This window comes from Pomacea canaliculata, linkage group LG3, assembly GCF_003073045.1.
Source record: "Pomacea canaliculata isolate SZHN2017 linkage group LG3, ASM307304v1, whole genome shotgun sequence".
NCBI classification, from domain to species: domain Eukaryota; kingdom Metazoa; phylum Mollusca; class Gastropoda; order Architaenioglossa; family Ampullariidae; genus Pomacea; species Pomacea canaliculata.
Window position 1 is genome coordinate 31760052 of NC_037592.1, and position 22442 is coordinate 31782493.

The 22442-nt window shown below is 44.4% G+C and overlaps 2 protein-coding genes across 2 annotated transcripts in view; one reads left to right on the top strand and one right to left on the bottom strand.

Annotated features, from left to right (window-relative positions):
* The window catches only part of LOC112559396 (rho GTPase-activating protein 36-like), a 39320-nt gene extending 21836 nt beyond the window's left edge, over window positions 1-17484 (top strand). Inside the window, 13 exon segments of the mRNA XM_025230621.1 lie at window positions 2941-3097; window positions 4689-4813; window positions 8267-8275; window positions 8278-8420; window positions 8547-8643; window positions 8851-9034; window positions 9338-9393; window positions 9522-9672; window positions 11660-11811; window positions 12115-12297; window positions 12530-12627; window positions 12863-13364; window positions 13366-17484. Coding sequence (XP_025086406.1) covers window positions 2941-3097; window positions 4689-4813; window positions 8267-8275; window positions 8278-8420; window positions 8547-8643; window positions 8851-9034; window positions 9338-9393; window positions 9522-9672; window positions 11660-11811; window positions 12115-12297; window positions 12530-12627; window positions 12863-13364; window positions 13366-13596 — 2088 coding nt within the window. The 3' untranslated portion in view covers window positions 13597-17484.
* Window positions 17485-20511: 3027 nt separating this feature from the next.
* Window positions 20512-22239, bottom strand: LOC112560346 (cholecystokinin receptor type A-like). The gene has a single exon (XM_025232153.1). It carries the CDS (start codon window positions 21522-21524, stop codon window positions 20628-20630), a length of 897 nt encoding a protein of 298 aa, XP_025087938.1. The 5' UTR covers window positions 21525-22239; the 3' UTR covers window positions 20512-20627.
* Between the last annotated feature and the right edge of the window lie 203 nt (window positions 22240-22442).

The following is a 22442-nucleotide window of genomic DNA, read 5'->3' on the forward strand; positions in this document are numbered from 1 at the left end:
TGATTACATCCTCGCTCTCCTCCTCAGCGTTCGTGAACTTTCCTTCCTCGTGCACCGTGTCCCTGCGACATCCTCGCCCCACCCTCATCCTGAAGTGACCGAGAAGGCGATGTGATTGATTGACGGGACGACCGACGTTGACGTTTGACATGGACACCTTCTCGCGGAGATTATCCTCCTCCAACTCACGCGCCTGTGGGACGTCATAAACGGTCTTAATACGTCAGGCGTAAATTCCATGCACGTAATGACAACCTCACTTCCCTCATTCATTCGTCGGCTCACAATCATTCACAATCACACGCACTCACTAGAACCCATTCATTCAGAATTTTGACGCATACACGCTTGAGAGACAGACAGCAAATTTTTAATACTTTCAATTTTGATTAATTTCCCTTACTTTCCATTTAATTTACACTTTATTTTTCGCTCAAGATCAACTCCGCGTTTAACAAAAATGGAGTCCTACCTCCACCAGCACCTAAAAAAAAATTCCTTTAAATAAGTTAACCTCAAAGAAACAAGGAAAGGAAAACGGAAAAAGAAATGAAAAATGAGACGAAGATTGTCAAAATACCTGCATGTTAAGTTCGTGGCTCAGGACGGATCTCCAACAGCCAATCATATCGTGACAAGGTCGGCAGGGCATGACGTCATCTGCAGGCTATTTTTCTTCGGTCACGTGGTCGTAAGGCGTCACTGCCTCTCGTCACGAGGGTTGTCCTGCTGCCAGGGGGTCGCCAGGCAACGTGCACGTGAGCGCAGTTCAGCAATTAATGCGCCTGAGATGTTGCCCTTCGTTTTTGTGTATTAATGCTCGTGTTTGTTGCCACCCGAGACGTCAAGTTGGCGGTGCTTGGATTTATGGACTCACAGCTGCACTCGCCGAGACTCGGTTATTGGAGAGCAAAATATTTACCGACTTCTTCAAAGAGGATTCATTTACCGACTTATTTTAGAAAGAAAAGAATATATTTACTGAACTGTTTTTTAGAGAAGAAGTGAAATGGCATATTAACCGACTTAACGGAAAGAGGTCGACGTACGTTCATTAGCATAAGTTTGTTTCTTTTATGGTTTATGTTCTGATAAAGAAGCGACTGAGCGACATTGTCATTAATTGTCACGTGATTAGTGACCATGACGAATCAATACTTAATCAACAATTCACCCACTGTCAACCACCCGCTTTTACCAGCAACTGTGGCTAGGACATTCTGCAGTCACACATTATGAACAGAACCTTGGCTCCCAAAGTTGGTTTTGGTTTTGTTTTTGTTTGTTTGTTTGTTTGTTTGTTTGTTTGTTTGTTTGTTTGTTTGTTTGTTTTTGAGAGGTCGTGGTGTGACACCTTAGTGGGGTACAGTCCACAGAAAGTTCCATCGAAAGACATACAGAGTAAGAGGGTCCCGACTTAGCGTGACTAGTCACGCGCAATGACTTCGCGGACCATCCGTCAAACGTCCTCTGACGTGCCAACGGTCGTACCAACGACTTCGCTGAAGCCGCAGCTGCCCACGGAGGTCCGCTGTCGGGACAAGTTGACCTCTGAGGTGTATGACTAATAACGCTGGTTATTGTATGACAAGATAAAACATTGTTATAGTAGTTACTTTTGTTGTTACTATCATCATCATAAACATCATCGAATTAAAATCGTGTACGTTTATTTCGGCCGTTATACATCTGTACGATCCACAGCAGGAAGCAGTAGGGTGTGCAAGTATGGGAAAAGAACTTGTTTTTAATTGAATCTTTCCTCGTCCATGTTTTCCACCCTTACCCTATGCATAACTGTGGTGGAGTCATTCTGGGTGTCCTTTGTTTCACCTGCACACCTGTAGTTTGTGCGACAGCGTGACAACAACTCCCACCCCAACCCCGTCATCCGCACGGACGCTTCCTGGTGTTGTCCAGCCGATCATTTATTATTCTCTTTCACAATCTGTGTGAGGGGGAAATCATATCTGAAATTGCTTGCAGTCGTGACTACATACTACACACTTGCTGTCCTGATGGTGTCACCTTGCTTATCACAGGGACACTCGTATATCCGCCCCCTGCGATTGGGATTGGTGAGGGGGAGGATGCTTTTAAACTACGATGTTCAAGTTTGCGAGAGGTGGAGTCAGGTCATGCTAACCCAGACAAATAACAACCTGTCATTAGTTTGTGGATGCTGATTTATCTTCGCACCCGCTGAACAGCTGCACGTGACAAGGACGTCACACTAACTCCCGCACCCGGAGTTTTTTGGTTCTTTGAAGAAGTCTAACATCAACTTCGCTGGTGTGTGTACTTCACCAAACTTGTTTTCCTTTGGCATATTTTTGAAACATAAAGATAATAGTTTCCCGGAATTGTTTTTTTTTTTTTTCAGAAATGGGTTTTTTTTTTTTTCTGTACGCAGTCGAATCCCGGATAAGTCTGAGACACATAAACCAAAGTTGGGGGTAACGCTTCCCAATACACTCGTTTTAGCAACAGCAAACCCTAAACCTGTCAAAGCAAACGTTTGCTTCCCATCCGTATCAACCACAGGGACGGTCCGGTGGCGCAACAATTAGCGATGGTTACCACTATAGCGAGGACTGGTCCTGGGTTCAGATCTCGTCTTGGACATGTTTTTTTTTTTTTCTCTACATGTGACACCTTTGTACCCGCCATGTTCAAGCCATGTCGATGTTCAAACCTTTGCTCATATTTGTTTAATTAAGAACAGCCTTAAGTGTGAGTGAGAAATGTCGAGAGAGAGAGAGAGATAGAAAAACTTTTGTTGTATTCTGTTATCTCGTCATCTTCCTCGGCAGCAAGTGTCTTCTCAGCACAAAAAGCTCAGTTAAATATTAATAATTAAAATTGTACCTTCGAATATTTTGAAATGAAAAGCGACTGTCAGCCTTAACACCTGCAATTTACCTGTGTGGTGACTTGCAGGGCCCATGCACCTGGTGCAGTGTGAGCGGACGAAAAGTGCTGCTGAAGCCAGTGAACATCCTGCAGCTGTCGGAAGCAGAGCGCCTGACATTACAGAAGATTGCCCTGGCCAAGCTGCAGGCCATGGACCTGGCCTGTCCCATCGTCATTCCCAAAGGTACGTATGTTAGTAAGTGTAAGTGTAAAGTGTAAGTGTGTGTAGCACTGTTCACTTCACTGCCAGCATTTGCAACTCACTGACAGATGAACAACCCCCAAACCCAACTGACCGGCGGTTTGTGGGGCATTTTTTAAATCAACATACACTTAATGCGAAATGCATACTCAGAGAATGATTCTTCCAGAGGCTAAAATGTCTCACGAAATATAAAAATTGTATTTCTTGGCGACAAACATACTTGGCTCGTCTGTCACGTCCATGGTCTTTCTTTTCGTGTCTCCGGAATCGCCTTTCATCTTCTCTGATCGTAATTGTTCGCATGTTTGATCAAGTTAAGGGCTTGGTCAAATATTTGTCCATGTTTAAGAAGAGTTAAAAGTAGGATAAACTGACGACACACCAAGCAATGGATGTAAACATATGACAAGGAGGGAGAGGAGGGTGGGTTGGAAAACATTCACCATACGTTCACAGTTTTCTCACAGAATGACACGTAACCAAAGTTGTTTCCGCAAGTGTAAAGGACAAGTATATCTCGTCGCAGTGCTTACCAGCCCTCGTCCTGTCCTACCTCAGCACCTGCTACCTGGTGTACATTATTTTTGAAGTAAAAAAAAAAAAAAAAAGCTGTACATATTTCTCTAATATCCGGGCTTAAGGTTACGTGCCTCACGTCACGTCACATGTCAACAGTCACAACGGGCATGTGATGCTGAGGTTTCTCTCCCCCACCAAACCGTCCCTCCCCTCACCTGCAGGAATGAAATATTTCGGTTTATAGTGTTCTTTAACGTTTTTGGTAAGAGAAACATCTCGACTCTAAATATAGCAGCCAGTATATAAATTTCGCGTGACAGGAAGAATCCCTTGAAGGGATTTCCTTATATGGTGCTGTACAAGATATTATGCCGCCGTCAACAGCAACATGTCTGAGTGAGTGACGGGGAAAGCTCAACATTAAATCACACCCAGAGCCCTCCGTAAGCCGACACGGGGGACAATGCCGTTTGATAGATGCGTTTCCGGGAAGTCTAGAAACAGGTGAGACGTGGACAGGGCAACGGCGTGGACGTAAATAGCTCACCTGAGACTTATGTCCTCTTGGTAAATTCCTTTAGTTTTTGTTTTAAACCGTGTTGTCAGTAAGATGGACGCAGAAAAGAAAATACTTCTGTAAACCCAGACATATCAGAATACGTATTTTTTGGTAAAAAATAAAGAGCGAAGAAAAAGGGGATCAGTTTGTTTTAAACGATTTTGACATCATTTGACCGTTTGCATATGCAAGCAGTTTGGATGCTACAAAGCCATTTTAAAACTCGGACAATGTTAATACAAGGAGATATTACCAAAGGTTTGGTGTTTGAGCTGATATTATTGCAAAGTTCATTATAGACGTAAGTAGTCGGTTTGTAAAATTAGGGCTGTGAAATACCAATGATTATTGGAATTCATTATCAATTGTTTGTAAACGCAAACCGTGATATTACCAAACAATTTTTTTAATGGTGAAATTACCAAGTGGTTTGCAAGCGGTACCATTATCCAAATAACTTGTTAAGTAAAGCTGTTACTAACTGGTTTGCAGATGCCGGCGATTCACGACAGCACAAGAAACGAACCCTTTCCCTGAAGCGCCGGTCCAAGTCCGCCAACCTGTCCACTTTGCTGGACACACTTTCCACCGACAAGGCAAAGATAAGGAAAACAAAGGTAAGAGTTACTGTTAAAGGTGAAATTTTTTTAATTTTTTGAACATTTATGAGTAAGTTTATTTCCATGAGTAAGTACAGCTCACAGGCACCCCGCTGACATCACACGGGCGAATGGTTCACTGAGTTTCTCTGTAACACGAGGCCAATGCCTCACTTCCACAAGTCCGTATTTTCCTACCCCGAGTTCATTGAAGGATAAAATCAGTACAAGAACAGTCACTCCAATGGTCAGTTCCGTGAGTGAGAGAGTAGATGACCACCAAAAAAATATTCAACCACTGATTTCGATCTTTATTCGTCGTGTAAACCTTTTCCTTGAATTGAGCTTTTTGTTTGGACTTTGACTTTTAGCAGTTGGTCAGCTGGGTGATCTCGCTATGTCAACAATCTGTTTGTTGAGCAACAGCAAGTTGGCAAAAAGCTTAATGAAGCCCCGGGTTCTCTGGCTCAAGCCCTGCTGTGTGCATTTGTAACAACGGAGGAGGGGTTGGGGGTGATATCTGGGGTCAGGACGGAGTTGTGGGACGGAAATAAAAGTCTGAGCTTAAAATTCCTTCATCTGGTCATGCACGCTAAGAAATGTGATATAGAATTAAAACGATATACGAGACGATGAATATTTGTTTTGCTCAACATCTGCTAGGGTTCTAGTCTTCTCATAAAGACTCAGAGAGGCTCTAAGATCAGGTTCGGGGTTGTAACCCTGTGGTATTTTCGATATCTGCCTTTGAAAAGTCGTCGCAGAGACCATTCACCTGTTGATGTTCAGGTAACTATCGTATTTGGGGTGAAAAGCCTCATTAAGGTACACAACACATGTCGGACAAAAATGTTTTCTCTCCCTTTTGAATGAAAACACAAGAAAATGTATGTGTGTGAGGGAGGGAGAAAGAGAGCAACCAATCTAACTATCCTTCATTCATCGACATGTAAAAAATACAAATTTGCCTTCTGGAAATATATCAAATGATGTTGTGGAAATTGTAAAACACACACAATCTCTCTCTCCACTCACTACATCATCCATCATTCTGTTATTCTGAGGTAGGTAACCGAGTCTGACCTTTCACCTTTCAGTACAGACGTCTTAAAATAGACCAGGTCAGTAGTAGGGGTGTTTTTTTTTTTTAAAGCTTTTCTCTTGTTTGTCTTCTCTGGCTCAGAGAGTTGGTGTCAGTGTGTCAAAACATTGACTTCACTTTGTCTTCCGTGACATGGACACAACAGTATGTCAAGGAAAGACTGCTGATGGCACAGAAAAGTGTGTCAAGTAGCGGACAGTAGTAAGATGAGTAGACAGTTACAAATATTTCAGTATATCTATCGATGATAAACTTACCTGCAAAGCTCATGTTGATGTCGTTGTCAAGAAAATGCATGGTTCCTTTGCTGTTTGAGAAAACTGAGATCTTTTAATGTCCGCCCTGAACTTTTGCAACTTCTGTAATATGCATCACCGTGACCTTTGGCCTAGTGACTTTGATTTTTATATTCCGTCGGATGAAGAAGGCTTCTGTGAAGCTATAACCTGCCAGTATATTAGCATATTATCATTCTGAAATTATTATCATTGAAATCCCGCTCAGTGGTTCTTCCTCACCTCCCACCCCACCTTCCTTTGACAAAGGAAGAAGGAATGGTATGCCTACCTATGCCAAGCAACTTCTGTACCTTACCTGCAATGACAAATTGTTTTCAACCCAATGTAAGCGGAGATATTCCCTCCCGTTCCCTTCCACATCCATGACATCTCGCAGAGCAGGAAGGTGATGGTGGGTGGCCTGGTGTGGGACTGGGGCAGTTGATGTAGTGAATTAGTTAACCCACTTTTGCCGACCCGTCCTCACATGTTTGTTGGCCACTTCGTCAGTCGGCAGCAGAGAAAATAAATAAAACCTGTCAACAGCAAAAGGGAAAATGTCTTCCTGCTGCAGTAAAAGAACTAAATCACGGTTGTTGTTGTGTGTGAGAGTTTGAACGTGCTTGCGTGTGTTCCTATTTGTTTGTATGTGTGCATTTATTATGTTGCATTATTATATTATGCAGCTCGCGATATTTCTGTACAACTGACATCAATATAGACTGGGTGTGTTTTCCGTTTACCTTGTTTGGAATTTCGGGTTGTCATAGTTACTACTGCAGCACGTGTGTAGCTTGTCTCTTGACAAAACGTTTGTTACAACAGAAATATGTTGAAGTTGCTAATGACGGAGACCGAAACGGGTTAGTAGAAGGACCATAATAGTCGCTTGGCCACGAAAATAATATTTGTATTTCTTGTTACTGCCGGCTAGCTTTTGTTTCGTTGTTGACTAACAGCTATGTGACGTCACCATCATTATCAGTTATCTTCGCGACAACGCAAAATCGTCGGCGTCATCGTCGGGTACTTGTGTGGACAAATCATTTTTCTTCCACCATATCAGCATCTCTGCTGTGCAAGATGTCGGTCAGTGTGCCGCATGCCTCTGCTGATGCAGGCTCTAGGGGTAACGGGTACATCCACGTGACACTGCTGGCTGTTCCATTCTCTTGTCTCACTGTACCACAGTGTACGAATAGTGTTTTGTTGTTGAAGTTTTTGTATGTAACACTTGTTGCCGATATTCAGATTCACGTATTATTTTTTTCCGGTAGGTTTGCAAGAACATTCTTATTTTTTTCCAAACATAAACGTGCTCCTAGGGATGCCTCTGAAACTAACGGTCTATAGATGTGTCTGCATGTATCTGACTCTGAAAGGCTCAGGCCAGCAAGTCATCTTGAATTGTCATGCTCGGAAAGAAGAGATGTTGTGTGCAATTGTAAACAAATATAAACATGTATTTACTCTAACGGGAATCGCTATTGTCTTTGCCCTACCTGTAATGTCACTCAGCCTTCTCAGTGTTCACTGCCCCTCCTCGACAAGATGTATTTTTAGAAAGCTTCGCGAAGCACAAGGCCTTGGAGACAATGTGACGAACTGGAGGTATGAAAGCTCTTCACAACTACATCAGGACATGACATAAAACGAACAAAAGACGAGGTGGGTGACCGATAGATGATACGAAAGACCGGGACAAGTGTCAGCAGAATAAAATCCGAGATTTGGGAAATAAACCCAACTGTTAATTGTCTGAAGAACGCACCGGTGTTACGACATACACACCATCGAGTGCAAAACGATCCTGGGCCCATTGGTCTGTGCACCGCGGCCTGTGTGCTCGGGAGGCCTGTAGGTGTCGCTAGTTAGTTCCTGAACTATCTATAGAGGTTTTTTTTAACTTTTATGAAATCACAAAGAGAGGAAAAACACCGCTCACCACCACCACCACCACCACCACTACCACCACCGCGAGAAAGAGCAGTCATGTGTGGTCGTGGAAGTTGCAGGTAAGACGAGAAGAGTAGGCTTCCTCGACTTACAATTTCAACAAATCACGATTTTTTTTTTCCTGAATCGTTTCAGATGGAAGAGCAGCCGGCCTCGTGTTTGGCATTCCGCTCGCCCGTTGCATCGCCAACGACCAGGAGCTGCTGAAGAGGAGAGCGAGAAGCGAGACGCCCGGCCTCCAGACTCGGAGCGAGAGCGCAGACCAGCTGTTGTCCCCCCGCCAGGCCAGGTCAGCTTCCTTCTGCTGCTTTCACTCTCTCTCCCCTCCCTTTAGGGGACTCCTTGATCAAAACAGCAAATCCTAAAAGTGTTGATGACAGATATTGCAACAGGACCTGTTGCTGTGTTTTTGCAGGAAGTCCAGCAGCTCGTCGCAAGGCTCCCTGGACAATGGCGTTCACAACGGAAGCATCACACCCTCCGGCCGTCACTCTCTGTACGACTCGGCCAGGGTGAGTTCCCTTCATCATTCATCCTACATTCGGTTATGAATAATGGGTCAGGGCTGAGTTGTGGAAGGAGAACATGTTTTTTTGTTTGGATGCTGACGGGAGTCTGCAAAGCTAACTGGTTTCGTGGGCTTTAAATAAGCTGCTGGTCACATAAAATAATAAAATCCACTCCCTACTTACCTCCCACTGTTGTTGGTGTTGTGACAGAGGGCGCAGAGTTCCGACTCGCTGTCGGAGTCCGAGTACAGTGGTCGCAATGCCAGTTCCAGTCTCATTGACGCCCTGTCACTGTCCATGCCTAGCACAGAGGGTGAGAGGTCGCAGGCTGTGGGGTCAACACCACAAGTTCCGCTCATTGTCGAAGCGTGCTTCAAGCATCTGGAAACCTACGGTGAGTCCGGCTGTTTTTTTATGTAATTTTTTTTTTTGGTCTTCTACTTTTGTCGTCTTCTGTGATCCGCTTCACACAGGTGTTACGTTGATACAATGCCAGGTTAGAAAGGTGATGTGATTATATAATTATTAATAATATATGTATGTGTACGAGCGCTGTGCACCGGTAAGCGTGATATTTAAGGTAGTCAGTGTGGTGTAAATTATATACATTAATTAAAATAAAATTATATTATTATATAATACAGACTTTCTCCACAGCTCACTTAAAACATTTATTTTTATCGTGTATTGTTTGCAGGTTTACACGTACTAGGAATATTTCGTGTTGGATCATCAAAAAAGCGGGTGAAACAGGTAAGCATGGATGATGTCTGTGTAGTATTTACCAACAAAGTTCGTTACGAGTGATAGACTAAGAGACAGAAGAACGTGTAAAGTGGAGTACGTTGACCTATGAACTATGTCCTCTCTGGTGTCAACAGCTGAGGGAGGAGTTCGACTCTGGGCAGGACGTGCAGCTGACAGAAGAGCATAATCCACACGACATCGGGGCTCTACTCAAAGAGTTCTTCAGGGACCTGCCTGAGCCTCTACTCACCCGTGATCTCTACTTGCCCTTCGTCGCCACGCGCAGTGAGTCTCACCTCTCCTTTTTTTTTCTCTCTCTCTCTCGTTGTCTGCGTAAAATAATATGAACATGACTCTCTCCATTCTCCGTGAATCCTTAACAGATGTCTTCCAAATATTCCTTTCCTGTATGCTAAGATCATAAATACTCCTATGATAGTTCCAAATTCATCTTTAGTCCAGGCAGTGGCAGCAATAATAAACAACTCCAAGACCTACCTGACAAAGTCTCCAGCAGCGGATGTGTGATGGAGGTGAGCTATGAGAAAAGCCGAGTCATTATTAACAGCTTGGACAGCAGAGGTCAGGACAAGACTTGACCGGACACGAGCAGCAAATAAACATCTCGGAGCCACTCCTTGCCACAGTCATCTGCCATAATTTAACCCTGTAACATGCTCTGACTCTTGTCAAAAATATTCCAGCAGCTTGGAAGGAGACGGAAATAGGGACAGACAAGTGAGACAACGCAGAAACTGGTCCGAAATAGTGTAAACTGACCCCTACCTTGACCTCGCCTCCCCTATCCTGATATACTTTGACAGACCATGATGGAGGACCTTGTCAGGTGTTTCCTGTCTCTCACCTCTTCCCCTCCATCCTCGCGATACCAAGCAGGGGAAATGAGCAGACTGACTAAACTAAATCATTATTGTTTGCTAGGTACAGCAAATGTTATGGCGAGAGATGACTATGTCACCTAGGAGATGACACAGGTGTGCAAGAAAATGTTGTGAGTTCAACACTTTAGCGGACAACCTGTTGATACCAAACTAAAGACAGTGCCATGTGTGTACAACTCGTCAGTCGCTTATAACAACATTCCTTGCTAGAAGTATTTTGACATAGGATCGTGGAATACTGAAGATATTCACAGGAGAGTTTGCTGATAACTGTAAGCAGACACGCGGTCTAACCGTCACCCTCCTCCCACTACTGTCTTCATTTTAAAATAAACCGTAGCAATCTATGGGGTTTCGGTTGTACAGTAGCTAGGCAACCTGTGTGCTGTACCCTCGGTCAGGTGACAACTTAGTTTCCAGACGTCCCCCATCTACTATATGAGAGTAAGAAAGAGGGAATAAATGAAGCAGGACCAATCTTTATCCTTTTTAAAAACCATTTTCAGATTGAGTCGACTCTATGTCGAACAGACTCGGTGCAGTGAGAAGATAGGGGTGGTGGTTAGGTGGGAGGGGTAGAGAGAAAGCAGGTGTGCAGGAGGGAATCACAACCCCGCGAGGTCAGAGCCCGACACACCTCAGTCTCCAACGGCGACAACCTTTAACCTTCTCATTTCTTTCCTTCTTAAGTGGTACTTTGTTCTTTTCTTCGTGTACTTCGATACACGCGATCCCTTCGTCTCGTTACGTGAGACCTTACCGACAAGAAAAATATTTGTTGGGTGGATGGGGAGGGATAAGAGGGATCACATGTCAGAGATATTGTTTCGTGGAGGTTAACGCACTGTCTGCATGAAAAAAAATAGTTGATGGACGGTTACAAGTCTAAAGGTGACGCTGTATGACCTATCCTCTCTAAAAAAAAAGAGGCTGACATAAATAGTACCTGGGATGACTAGAAGGGTTTTATTTTTTGCTGAGTACTTATTCTTCGTCAGTATCATATGGACTTGTAAACTGCTGAGACTTGCAGGGGCTACTACAGGGAAGATTTACAGCTGCTTGTGTGCTAAGAATATACAGTTGCGTGCATGTGTTCTTTGTATATATATAAAACAACAACAGTAGGTGCACTAGGTACCCTGGATAGGTCACCTCAGGCTGACACAACATCAAGGCTAGGAGATTTGATCAACGCATATGATATCATCACAACCCCTTAACAAGGGTTATCGACTCAGATTATTGAGAACAAACACTTCCAATAAGCTCGGCTTAGTGTTGTTTTTATATGTTTTGCTCCTAGGTAGACCATTTTTCGCATTGGCTCTGACCAATTGGCTCAGGTATTTTCATTTCATTCTGTCCAGAACTGGAAGACCGCGAGCAGCAGGCGGAGGCTGTTCGGTTGTTGCTGACGTTACTTCCGCCTGCAAACCGCGACACCTTGTGGGCCCTTCTTCGTTTTCTGGCGACCGTGCACCGACATTCCGCAGACTCAACGGATGGTAAAGGGCGGGAGGTAAGACTGACAGCAGAGCCTTTCGTCAGCAATGATTTCGCCTGTTGGCAGGATATTGTGCTATGCATGTTGTTATTATTATTATCATCATCATCATCACCAAACTTGTTTTCCTAGTCTCTCTCTCCTCATTCTCTCGCTTATAAGTGCGGAAGGAACATTGGTGTATTTTTTATGTTTTTCGGTTTCACTTATTTTTTCTCTCTATAATTATACGCACGTAAAAGTAAACATTTAAAAAATGGTTATGGGGACGGCAAAAGGAAGAGTCAGACTCGCATCAGCTGAGTTATCTGTCGCTAGGTGTCAGGTAACAAGATGGACTCCCATAACCTGGCCACATTGTTCGGCCCCAACGTCCTACACCGCGCACGCGCAGTCAACGAGAAGCAGTTCATGGCCGAGTGCGCAGAACAGGCGGAGCAGAGTGCAGAGGTCATCAGTGTGGTCAAGGATATGATTGACAACCACTACGACTTATTCGAGGTACACTGGCGTGCACACATTTTTTGTTAGTTTCTTGTTATTTTATATTTGCAACACTGCATTACCTGTTGTCAGGATATCTCCTGGGATCCAAGTGTGTGTAGTCGTGGTCAGCTAAACTGCTGAGGTCTGAGACAAGATGACAATGTATTTATCTTTGGTCAGGTGAAATCCTGCATGACTCGTGGTCAGGTGACAAGGCCAGATGTAAGATGCTGTGTTTATTGCGCAGATCGCCGCCGATCAGCGTGACGAGGTGTTGCGGCTGATGATGGAGGCGGATCAGGAGAACCTCGACCGGGCCCTCCGAAGACTGGCTCATGAAAACCAGTGAGTGTGGGACTTTTCTATTACCTCCTAGTATACTTACTGGTCATTTAGTAAACAGTATCTCTTTCGACCCAAAAAAGTTTCTGCCTGAACGGCTCTGTTAGTATTTTATCATTCTGTTCGATTATCAGTCTATGAGCGTCAGCAACTAAGTATTTTTATTTTTTCGAATACCAATGTTTGCCTCGACGTCAAAGAGCTTCCCGTGAACTTAAGTGTCTGTTGGACCGTGCAGGATCGAGCCGGACCCCGAGTCAACCTGCAGCGTATTTGAGGACGCTGAAGTGCAACAGTCACTACCACACAGCGCCAACAGCGACGCCGACCTTCTGAGCCTGGCGCAGCGCCGGAGTGCGGTCCATCGCCCATTGCGAGTGTCGCGGAGCGCCGACCCCTGGACGGACCCTCCGCACCCCGATGCTGAGCGCACCTCCAGCGTGGACAGCGTCCCCGATCGCACGTCGCAGTCACCCAGTCCCCAGGGTTCCCCCACCACCTCGTCCCCGCCACGGACTCTGCCAGCCTGCCGGCCCGCCTCCGTCACCCGCCCACCCTTCGTGACTGTTTCGCAGGAATCGCCCAACCCGGAAGTCGTTCAGAGGGTAACTTCCGGTCGGCGGAGGAATCAGGACGTTGCGCAACCTGCTGGTGGTTTGAACGTGCGGGCTGGTGTTTCGGACAAGTGTTGCAACCCCGGCGGTAATTGTGGCGGCCCCTTCTCCTGTTCGGGAGCGCCCCCATTCTGAGGTCTTCTCCGGGTCCCTGGTCATCCCCAGGCCGCCGTACGTGCGCGAAAACAGTGGTTCCAGCACCGGCGGTAGCGGCTACCCGTCGTCTCCCGGCGACCATTCCAGCCTGCTGGGTTCCGACTGTTCTGGAGGGCAGTGGGGGCAACCCTCGCCGTCGTATCACGGGGCACCTCTCCGCAGGTCATCCGGCGCTCGGCTTCCTCCGTTCCCTCGGGGCTGACGACGGCGGGCCAGCTTCCCCAGCGCAGACGGCGACCCCACGCCAGCTCGTCAGGAGCGATGACGATGAGCTGTTGAGCCCACCGGTGGGGTCGCCGGCCTGGCAGCGGGAGAGATGGCGCCACTGGGAGGAACTGACCGCCGGCAGGAATGGCGCCACCGAGGCGGAGCAGGAGACATTGGTGTGACGGCGCATGGGAGGTACCCTAGCGTGCTCGTCTCTCAGCCTGACAAAAGGCCCCCCACCTCGCTGGGCCACGGCGCCAGCTGGCCGGCTCGACGTCACGTGACCACGCCGTTGTCGTCGTCGAAGAAAGGTCGCCTGGGAATGTGGTGTGTGGCGGAAGTACCTCGAGTTCTTCCCCCCTGCCTTCCTATCGCGCCTGGGTGGGTCCTGGGATTTTCACACACCGAATAATCCGAAAGACAATTTTCTGGCGTCTTTGTTAGGCGACCCACAAACAGTTCTCATGCATGTTATAAATCTCAACTCGATGGTATGTTTGTTTGTGTGGGTTTTGTTTTCTATCTTTCTTTCTTCTTCTTCAAATGTGGATTATAGAGAAACTGGTATCTCGCGTTCAGTAGAAACAAGAAAAACAAATTGATGCGATCTTACCTGTTTACTGTTGCATCCTTTCCTGTGGTTTCCCGAAATTTCATCGCTGTTTGGAACCATTGAATTATTAGCTCATCTGATGACGTTGTTTGTTTAAAAACAAACCGAAAACGAACAACATGATATTGTTTATTTTTTTCAAGTGTTAACGAATTTGTTTTCAAATTTTATCATGAAATGAACAAATGTGTTCAGTAGAGATGATTCAACTTTGTTATCTTCGAAGTCACGTGGTCGCCTGAACGACCATAACGGTTGTAGTAGTCCGTGTGTACGCTTAACCCTTTAGTCTCTGCCCACTATGGGTTGATTAAAAAAAAATCAGCGTGGAATGGGTGAAGTCAAACCATCTTGGATGGCCCTAAAAAAACATCCGCGGTGAGCTCAAAACGTCCTTCACCCTTTTCGCGCGTGAGACCTTGACCCACCCACATGAACCACATGACCTACCCACGCATGCCCACAGCAGTGCAGGTAGGTGGGACCTAATCAGTGCGTGACTCTCTTTGATCAGAGCCGTGGGGTTGACCCTACCGCTTATCAGGGAATCGCAGGTCTGAAGCCTGAGTGCTAGTCGAGAGACGTCAGGCTTTCGATCGGAGGTTTCGGGGTGTGGGGAGGAGGAGGAGGAATAGGGACGGAGGAAAGGGAGGAGTGTGGAGGTTGCCATGTGTACAGTCTTCCACTTTATTACGTACGTCACTTAAAAGTAGTTTTACTGCGGCTTTCAGATACTCAAAGTGCTACCTACCCCCAGTTTCCCTTATCCCAACACCGTAGTCTTGTTTCTTATTTGAGCAAATCAGGTCTTGGCTGTTTGGCTTTAAATATCGGAGCTGTTGTAAAGTCGGTGGGGATGACGTCAGCTTTAATGTCGGTACGAGGACGTCACTTAGTGACTGCTCAACTTTGAGTGCCCTCGACAGCTAACTAACAGACACTGTAAAGTATTGAAACCATGTCTGGGCCACCAAGCACCAACATGACTTACTTTCAACCTTGTCTTGCAAGCAGTGCTCCTGACACAGGGAAAAGCAAACATAATATTTCATCCAAAGCCAGCGAATAAAGTTTCATATATTTCTCGGTTTTTTTAAAAGAAAACTTATTGATCGAGCTCTCGTGTTTGCTTGATATTGGAAAATATTTTTTAGACAAGAGCTTTGAGAAGTTTGTGACCTCTTTCGTGTCAGAGTTTCGTCACCTGAACATTTTCGACTTAACATATACATTAATTTTCCCCATATTTCGAATCAAATTCTTAAAGAAATTTATAACTGGCGAGCAAAAAAAAAAAAAAATAAAAAAATAAATAAATAAAGCACAAACAAAAATGAAACTTGTTGCTGGAGTAGGTGTGAGAAAAAGCTCCTGTTGCTGCTTGAAGACACTGGGAGATGCCAGACACACTGACGAAGTATTTCTAGTCATATCGTACACGGTGCTTCTTCATGGCGCTAATCTGTGCTATGATGTGTAACAAATAATATTTAAAAAAAGGTTAAAATCATAACACTTTTATCTTCAGTCACTACTTTTACTTCTACCAGCTGAACCTACCTCAAAAGGAAAATCAAGAAAATTAAGCGATAATTAAACAAACTGTAAGTGTGTGCGTAGTGTGGCGATTGCAAAGCACACACAAACAGGCTTAAAAAAAAAAAAATAAAATAATAATAAGTTGTTGAGAGAAAGAGCGAGCAAGAGAGAGAAAGAGTGATTTCCTTTTAGCAAGGGATTTTTAAAAAAAAATGGATATAAAGTCTAATATAGTCCGGAAAACAAATAACCAAATTTTGCTTCGTTCGTAGAACATTTTGTAGGGTGTGATGTTAACATGACTGTGCATCTGTGGAGTTCAGCAAGTTCAGAGTCTAGTCCATGTGTTCACTGTTCAGAAGCGGGTATCTACCGGTGAGGTTCACGCAAGACACAGTGTACATGTTATATTATACATGTTAGTTAGATGTGAGAACCAGCAGGCGGTCTGCCGTGACTTGGTGAAGACACAGCACTGAAGGGGTTAATGCGAAATTAGAGACACTGTCGGATACATAATATATTTTGTTCTTTATTCGTGGTTTTATACAAAATATTTAATGTTTCTAAGGTCGGCTGAACGTTTTAAAGTGGCATATGTATATAGTATAGTTAGTAAGTATAGTTAAGTATAGTTTTTTGGACTTTAAAAGACATTTAAAGTCACCAGTCGTCCGTTTATCTGGCTCTTGGTCCATTGATCTTTACCCATTGCTTGACCTGGAGCAAAAGGTATCATGTTCGAGACCGGTTCGATTTTGTATCTAGGGAAAAATAAAAAAAACCCGGATGTAGAGGGTTAGACCCCGCATTTTACATGCAATGTATTTGACACGATAAACCACCATCCTCTCCCTCGCTATTATCTCGCATCGTTATGATAATAGACGATTTTATTTCAGTATTGTTTATGATCCTTTCAGGAAATTCATGGTTTATTTATCAAAACTCACGTGAACAACAGAACTTAATGGCTTAGTCAGCTTCGTTCGTGCACAGAATGAGATGAAAGTATTGCTGTATCCGGATTTTGCAAATGTACTTCCATATATAGTATTATAGTGTATCTGTGTATATCAAAGTCATCGGTAGGTATTGGTTCTACATCTGGAACTATATATACATACATTGTGAAACCTCCTGAGCAAGTTGTCTACAAGTGGTTGTGGCAATTGTTTAAAAATAGGTTTTGTTAAGATACGTTTTTATCATTGCGATTATTGACATAGCATCTACTCAAAAAATTTAGTGGCGGAAGCTGCTTTCAGTGCCTTGCTTGAAATGTCACGTGTCGTTGTCATGTGACGTGTTTACCAACAAAGAGCTGTACAGGCTGGACTAAAGCGATGTCCGTGATGACTAGAACAAATTATCTCCATGTTTGTGTTCAAAAAGCTACTAGGAATGAATTTCGATCCTGATATAGTGTCTTGAAACAATGTATGAATTCTAAAGCTTCTTGTCAGTGTAGCAGCGGGGTCAACTACATTTTCAATGGCGACAGCTGGCCGGTTATAGAAACATGATGCTCGTTGATATTTCCACTACGAAATGGACCTTAACCGGTAGCCGCAATCTCTGTGACAAGTGTTTAGCAATGTACCCACTATGTTCGCGTTTTGTACTGTTTTGGTGTACAGTATTATATACATGTATACAGAAGGTGGAAGAGCTACGTAAAAAAAAAAAAAAAACTTGCTATGCTCAAATATAACATACACTGTTATTCTTGCTGCGATGTTTGTCTTTTCGATCTTTTCGGTTGACGCATGTGTCTGTGTGTGTGTGTGTGTTTTTGGAGTGGGGGTGGTGGTGGTGGTTAGAACAGTAAACGTTTATACTCTGTCAGACATTGTCGCCCAAGAGTTCGTCTCCTGTGCCAAGGGATTTAACTCTTACTAGTGTCCATGTTCCTTTACGAGTGCTGTCCCATGCATTCGTTGTCGGAACTAGCTTCCTCTTCAACGGTAGGTCTCTTACAATATTAAGGGTTAATAATAAAGAAATCAAAGAGTGAGGGAGAAAGAGAGAGATAGACACTTTTTTTTTATTGCTTTAAGCACATTAGTTACAGCAAGGGAGTTGAACACGTACCCAAATCTGTACAATTTTCATTCATAATTCACCTGCATTCCTCACACTCATATGCACATTATAATTATAGAGTAAAGATATAATGGAAAAGATTATAATGTTCTACACCCACTTCTACACACCTATAATACCTTTACCTTCCTCCCACCACCACAGCCCCTATATTCACCCTGACCCATCATTCTGTCTCTGCCTTAGACACATTTTGCGAGGGTTGTGAACTCGTACTCTCCGTGTGTGTGTGTGTGAGAGAGAACGAGACAGATTAAAAAGGGAAACGGCACAACGACACATAAATACAGAAGTCAAGGAAATAAATTAAATAAAAGTCAATATCTCGTTGTGATCGTTTAATTTCGTAGTCCTTTATTGTACGGGAATCTGACAGACTGAGAAGCGATCACGTTTGTTCGAAACTTACCCAGCAAAAAGCTGTAATACTGGCCTTGACAAAGTTTTTACATAATTATGTGTACATTGCCATTAACCTAACATACGTATTACAAACACGTGTGTTAATTTATTCACACCAGCATCACACGTGTGCTGATGACCCACAGTTGCTAGCGCCTGGCACCGTGGACTCTGTCAAAGCCTGGATGTATAGCAACAAACGGAAAAGGAATGGCGACAAAACTGAGGTCATCCCCATAGCCCCTGCAAATAAAATGAAATGTGTGCCATCCTCAATTTTAATTTTCTCTCTACTTTCTCTTACTTTTGTAGACCCTCTGGAATATGTGATGTTATCATCGACATATTATAATTTAACATGAATATAGTCTGTAAGTCCATCTTTGAACAGCATCAGTGACATCCGACCCTTCCAGTCACTTTCTGCCATCCGAAATCTTTTGTCTGCTTTTGTCCTGATTGGATTAATTACTGAAACCCTTCAGTCGTTGATCTCCTCCTCGATAAACTTCAAAAAGACTCAGAAAATTTTTTAAATTGGCGCGCGTTCATTATACACACTGTAGGACAGTGAAATCCTTACATATGTAAGTCCGTTCATAATGTATATAATCGTATTAATTATAGTCGATATTTTAAATAAAATTATGTTGTTACGTTAGCGTTATCTATCACGAGTATTTCTGGCACCTCTTTGGTTCAAGAAGGTAAGGCACATTGGGAAAGAACTCTTCACGAGCCCCGACACGCTTCGTCTCATTTCTCTTACCGCCCGTTGATTGTCCAACTGAATTCATCCAAAAAGGATCAAGCACTGAAGAGTAGTACTCACCTTGGACAGCAAATTTGTACAACATCCTTTCAAAACGGCGCTCAAAATAAAAAGCAATAAAATCGCTGATGTTGCTTGATATATATCACATATTTAAATACTGAATACTCATATAGTATTCATTTTGTGTTTCATTTCATCTTTCCATTTGTTCATTTACGAATTTTTAAAATTGCTTTATTTTTAGAGGAGTGGACAGGTTTCCCAAACCTGTGACCTGTTCCTGATATTTCCTTTACCGTTCCGTTGACCAATGTCCCATTCGTTGTGCTTATGCTACATAATACAAAATATCACGAAAAACACATGGTAGGAGTCGTGTAGCCTCGAGCGCTAGTATTACTGATGTAAATTATTGCTTTTTTCTGCCACCGCAAAATCAGGGTTGATAATAATTATAAAAAAAACAAAGCACTCACGCATGTGGTGCGAGAGTTGAGCTCACTCGTATCCAAAAGCTCTGATTTCACAACTTTAATCACGGTAAATAATTTCGATCAAAGTTTGCAGACCGTCAAAACAAAACAAACGTTAATGTCAATACCATATTTAAAAAAAAAACCTGCAAGATCACATGATCCAGAGACACGTGCTCTAGTTACCTCAAGTCGATCGGAGAATTATTGTGCAAGAAGGCAGAACTTAAACTGTATCCCTTTATCAATACTTACTGGAATACTTTTAGGATATCTCTCTTTAAAAAAAAAAAAACGAGAATGATGCAGAAAACCCTTACAAAAAACTGTGAACGGAATTAACAGACCTCGCGGCTCTCAATACATACTGGCAGTGCAAGGGTCATTTGTAAATAGTTTCAACGTCCTGCACGCCACGGATTAAGTAATAACAGGTGAGAAACTTTATGTTGTGTACCTGTAATTCACCCTTTTGAAGGTGTGAAAATGGTGGAGTGGGGGCTTCAAAAGCAAGCTACAGGAATTACAATAGATGATGAAAGCTTTTGTGTGTAATATAAATGTGTGCTGTCCTATCCCATAATGGGACATTCCTATGGACAACATTGGATTAAACTCTATCTCGTTTCAGGTCAGTGGTAATCCCAGGAACTTCTTATCAGGTAATGATTAAATATTCGGTTGATTTGATTAGGACTTGCACTGACTATTCTTGTGCACTAATATAATTTAACAGGTATTCCGATCGTAGACTATTGACTATCTTATTCTTAACTTGCGGTGGATGGAGATGAAGTTTAGATAAAGTTTAAGTGTCTTTTATACCATCTACAACCTTTGTCCCCTTCTGAGGAGGGACTGGTGTGCTACGTCTCGGGGAAACAGCGTTAAGTGTTTCTCTCTTTCATTCCTTCATTAACTCACCCTTGTACGTGCGTAGATAAGCCTGCAAGAAGCATGTACTTGACTACAGTTCGTGTGTGCGTTATGTGTGTGTGTGTGCGTGTGTGCGTGCGTGCATATTTAAGCATAGCACGCACTCGAAGTTACTGCGCATGTCCCAGTAGTCTGCGACACTCTAGACTGAATACATTTCCATTTCCCAGAACAGGCCACAATCATATTGTACGCCTCGTTCCGAACTTAGAGCCGGTCAGCAGGTACAGGTAAAAATTCACCGCGAAGCTGGCCCGCCACAGACAGCGCCATACGTCCAGAATAACTACGTGAGTGGCCATAGAAATCCTATCAGTCGGCGGCTCGCTGTTGCTCTCCAGCATCACCTGCACGCAGACTGGTGATGTCAGGAGGAAGTAGACCAGCGACAGCATGACTAGGGTCATGGACAAAGAGGAGACCTTCTCCACTCTCTTGCCGCCGCGCGGAGCTTGCTGTGCGGCGTTCAGCTGCCGCCGGGCGTGCCGCAAGGACCTGGCCAGCGTCCACACCAAGATGGCGTTGCTAGCGCCCAGAAGACCGAATGGCACCAGAGAGGACACGAGCAGGTCGACCACGCTCCAAACCGCTAAAAAATCATCGTTGATGACCGCGCAAGACGTCTTGTTGGCGTAGGCGCCCTGCCGCTGGGTGATGTCGAAGGTGCGAATCAGGTTGCTGTGCATGGCGAAGATGACGACAGCGATGGATATCACCAGTCCACGCGCTCGCCTGGTCGTGCAGATGACGTTGACGTTCAGCGGTCGCAGCACGGCCAGGGAGCGCTGCACCGTCGTGGCCACCAACAGCCAGGAGGACAGCGTCCCGAAGCTGTACACCATCCACGTTCTGGTTTTGCAGAGCACGACGTTGGCGGCATCCAGGGGAACTCCGAACTGGAAGAAGAGCCAATCGGAGCCGATCTCGGTCAACACCACGGCCAAGTCGGATGCTGCTAGCGCCATCAGGTACACCTGGTAGCACGACGACTTGGACGTAATTCTGCTCATGACGACGATGGTCAACGAATTTCCCAGCAGGCCTGCGACGATAATCAGCGGGTTGACCACGCCGTTCATAACGAATTGGGCCGTGAGGTAGAAAGGGAGCTCCGTGAAGGATGCATAATCTACAAAGCGCAAAGTGCTGTTGTTGGTGCTGTTGCGTCTTGCCTCGAGTGTTTCTAGTGCCTTGTCTTTAACCCTTTCCTGATCTGAAATGACAACATTTCCAGCAAAGTGTTAATGACCGAAAACATCAAGCTGGGTCCCTACATAGATAAGCCTGTCTTTAGGGCCAAAATATACGCGTCAAAAATGTCTGGTTAATCCTCCGGAGGCTACAGTTACGAAGCAGACGTTTTCTATACCATGTTTGAGATGTAGCTAGAATTCGTCTAAGGTATATAGCTAGGGTTCCTCTATAGCATACCATGGGGAATAAATGCAAAAAAACTATAGATGGTTAATTACGTACCTGTAATTACTTTATAGGACACGTTGAAACCTGTCCACTCAATGACATAGTCAGAGCGGAAGAGCACAGAAAATTCGGCACCTTCCAAAAAAACTAAAATAGCCAAATGAAAGGTCTTGTACTGGGGTACGATAGACATGCAGCCATACGTGCACACAAACATACTTACTAACAGATACACGCCGGTCTACACCTCTCAAGTGCTGTCCCACATGCACGCGCATTCGCGGATAACTCACGGACATACGCACGAACAAACGCACAATCGTACGCACAGATGTTTCCCTACATCACGACACCCATTCGTGAGTCCATGTAGTTCTGATAATCATGGTAAGCTTCTCCTCACGCACGCACGCGCACATACAGCACCACACACACATACACGCAGTTCTAACCGTCGTGGTAACCCTCTCCTCTGCCGCAAAAGCGCCGTCCGTTGTTGATTCTGACGTAGTCGTTACAGCCACTGGCGCCGTTCTGCAGGTCGAGGCTGAGGTAGATTCTCACCCACTGAGGGC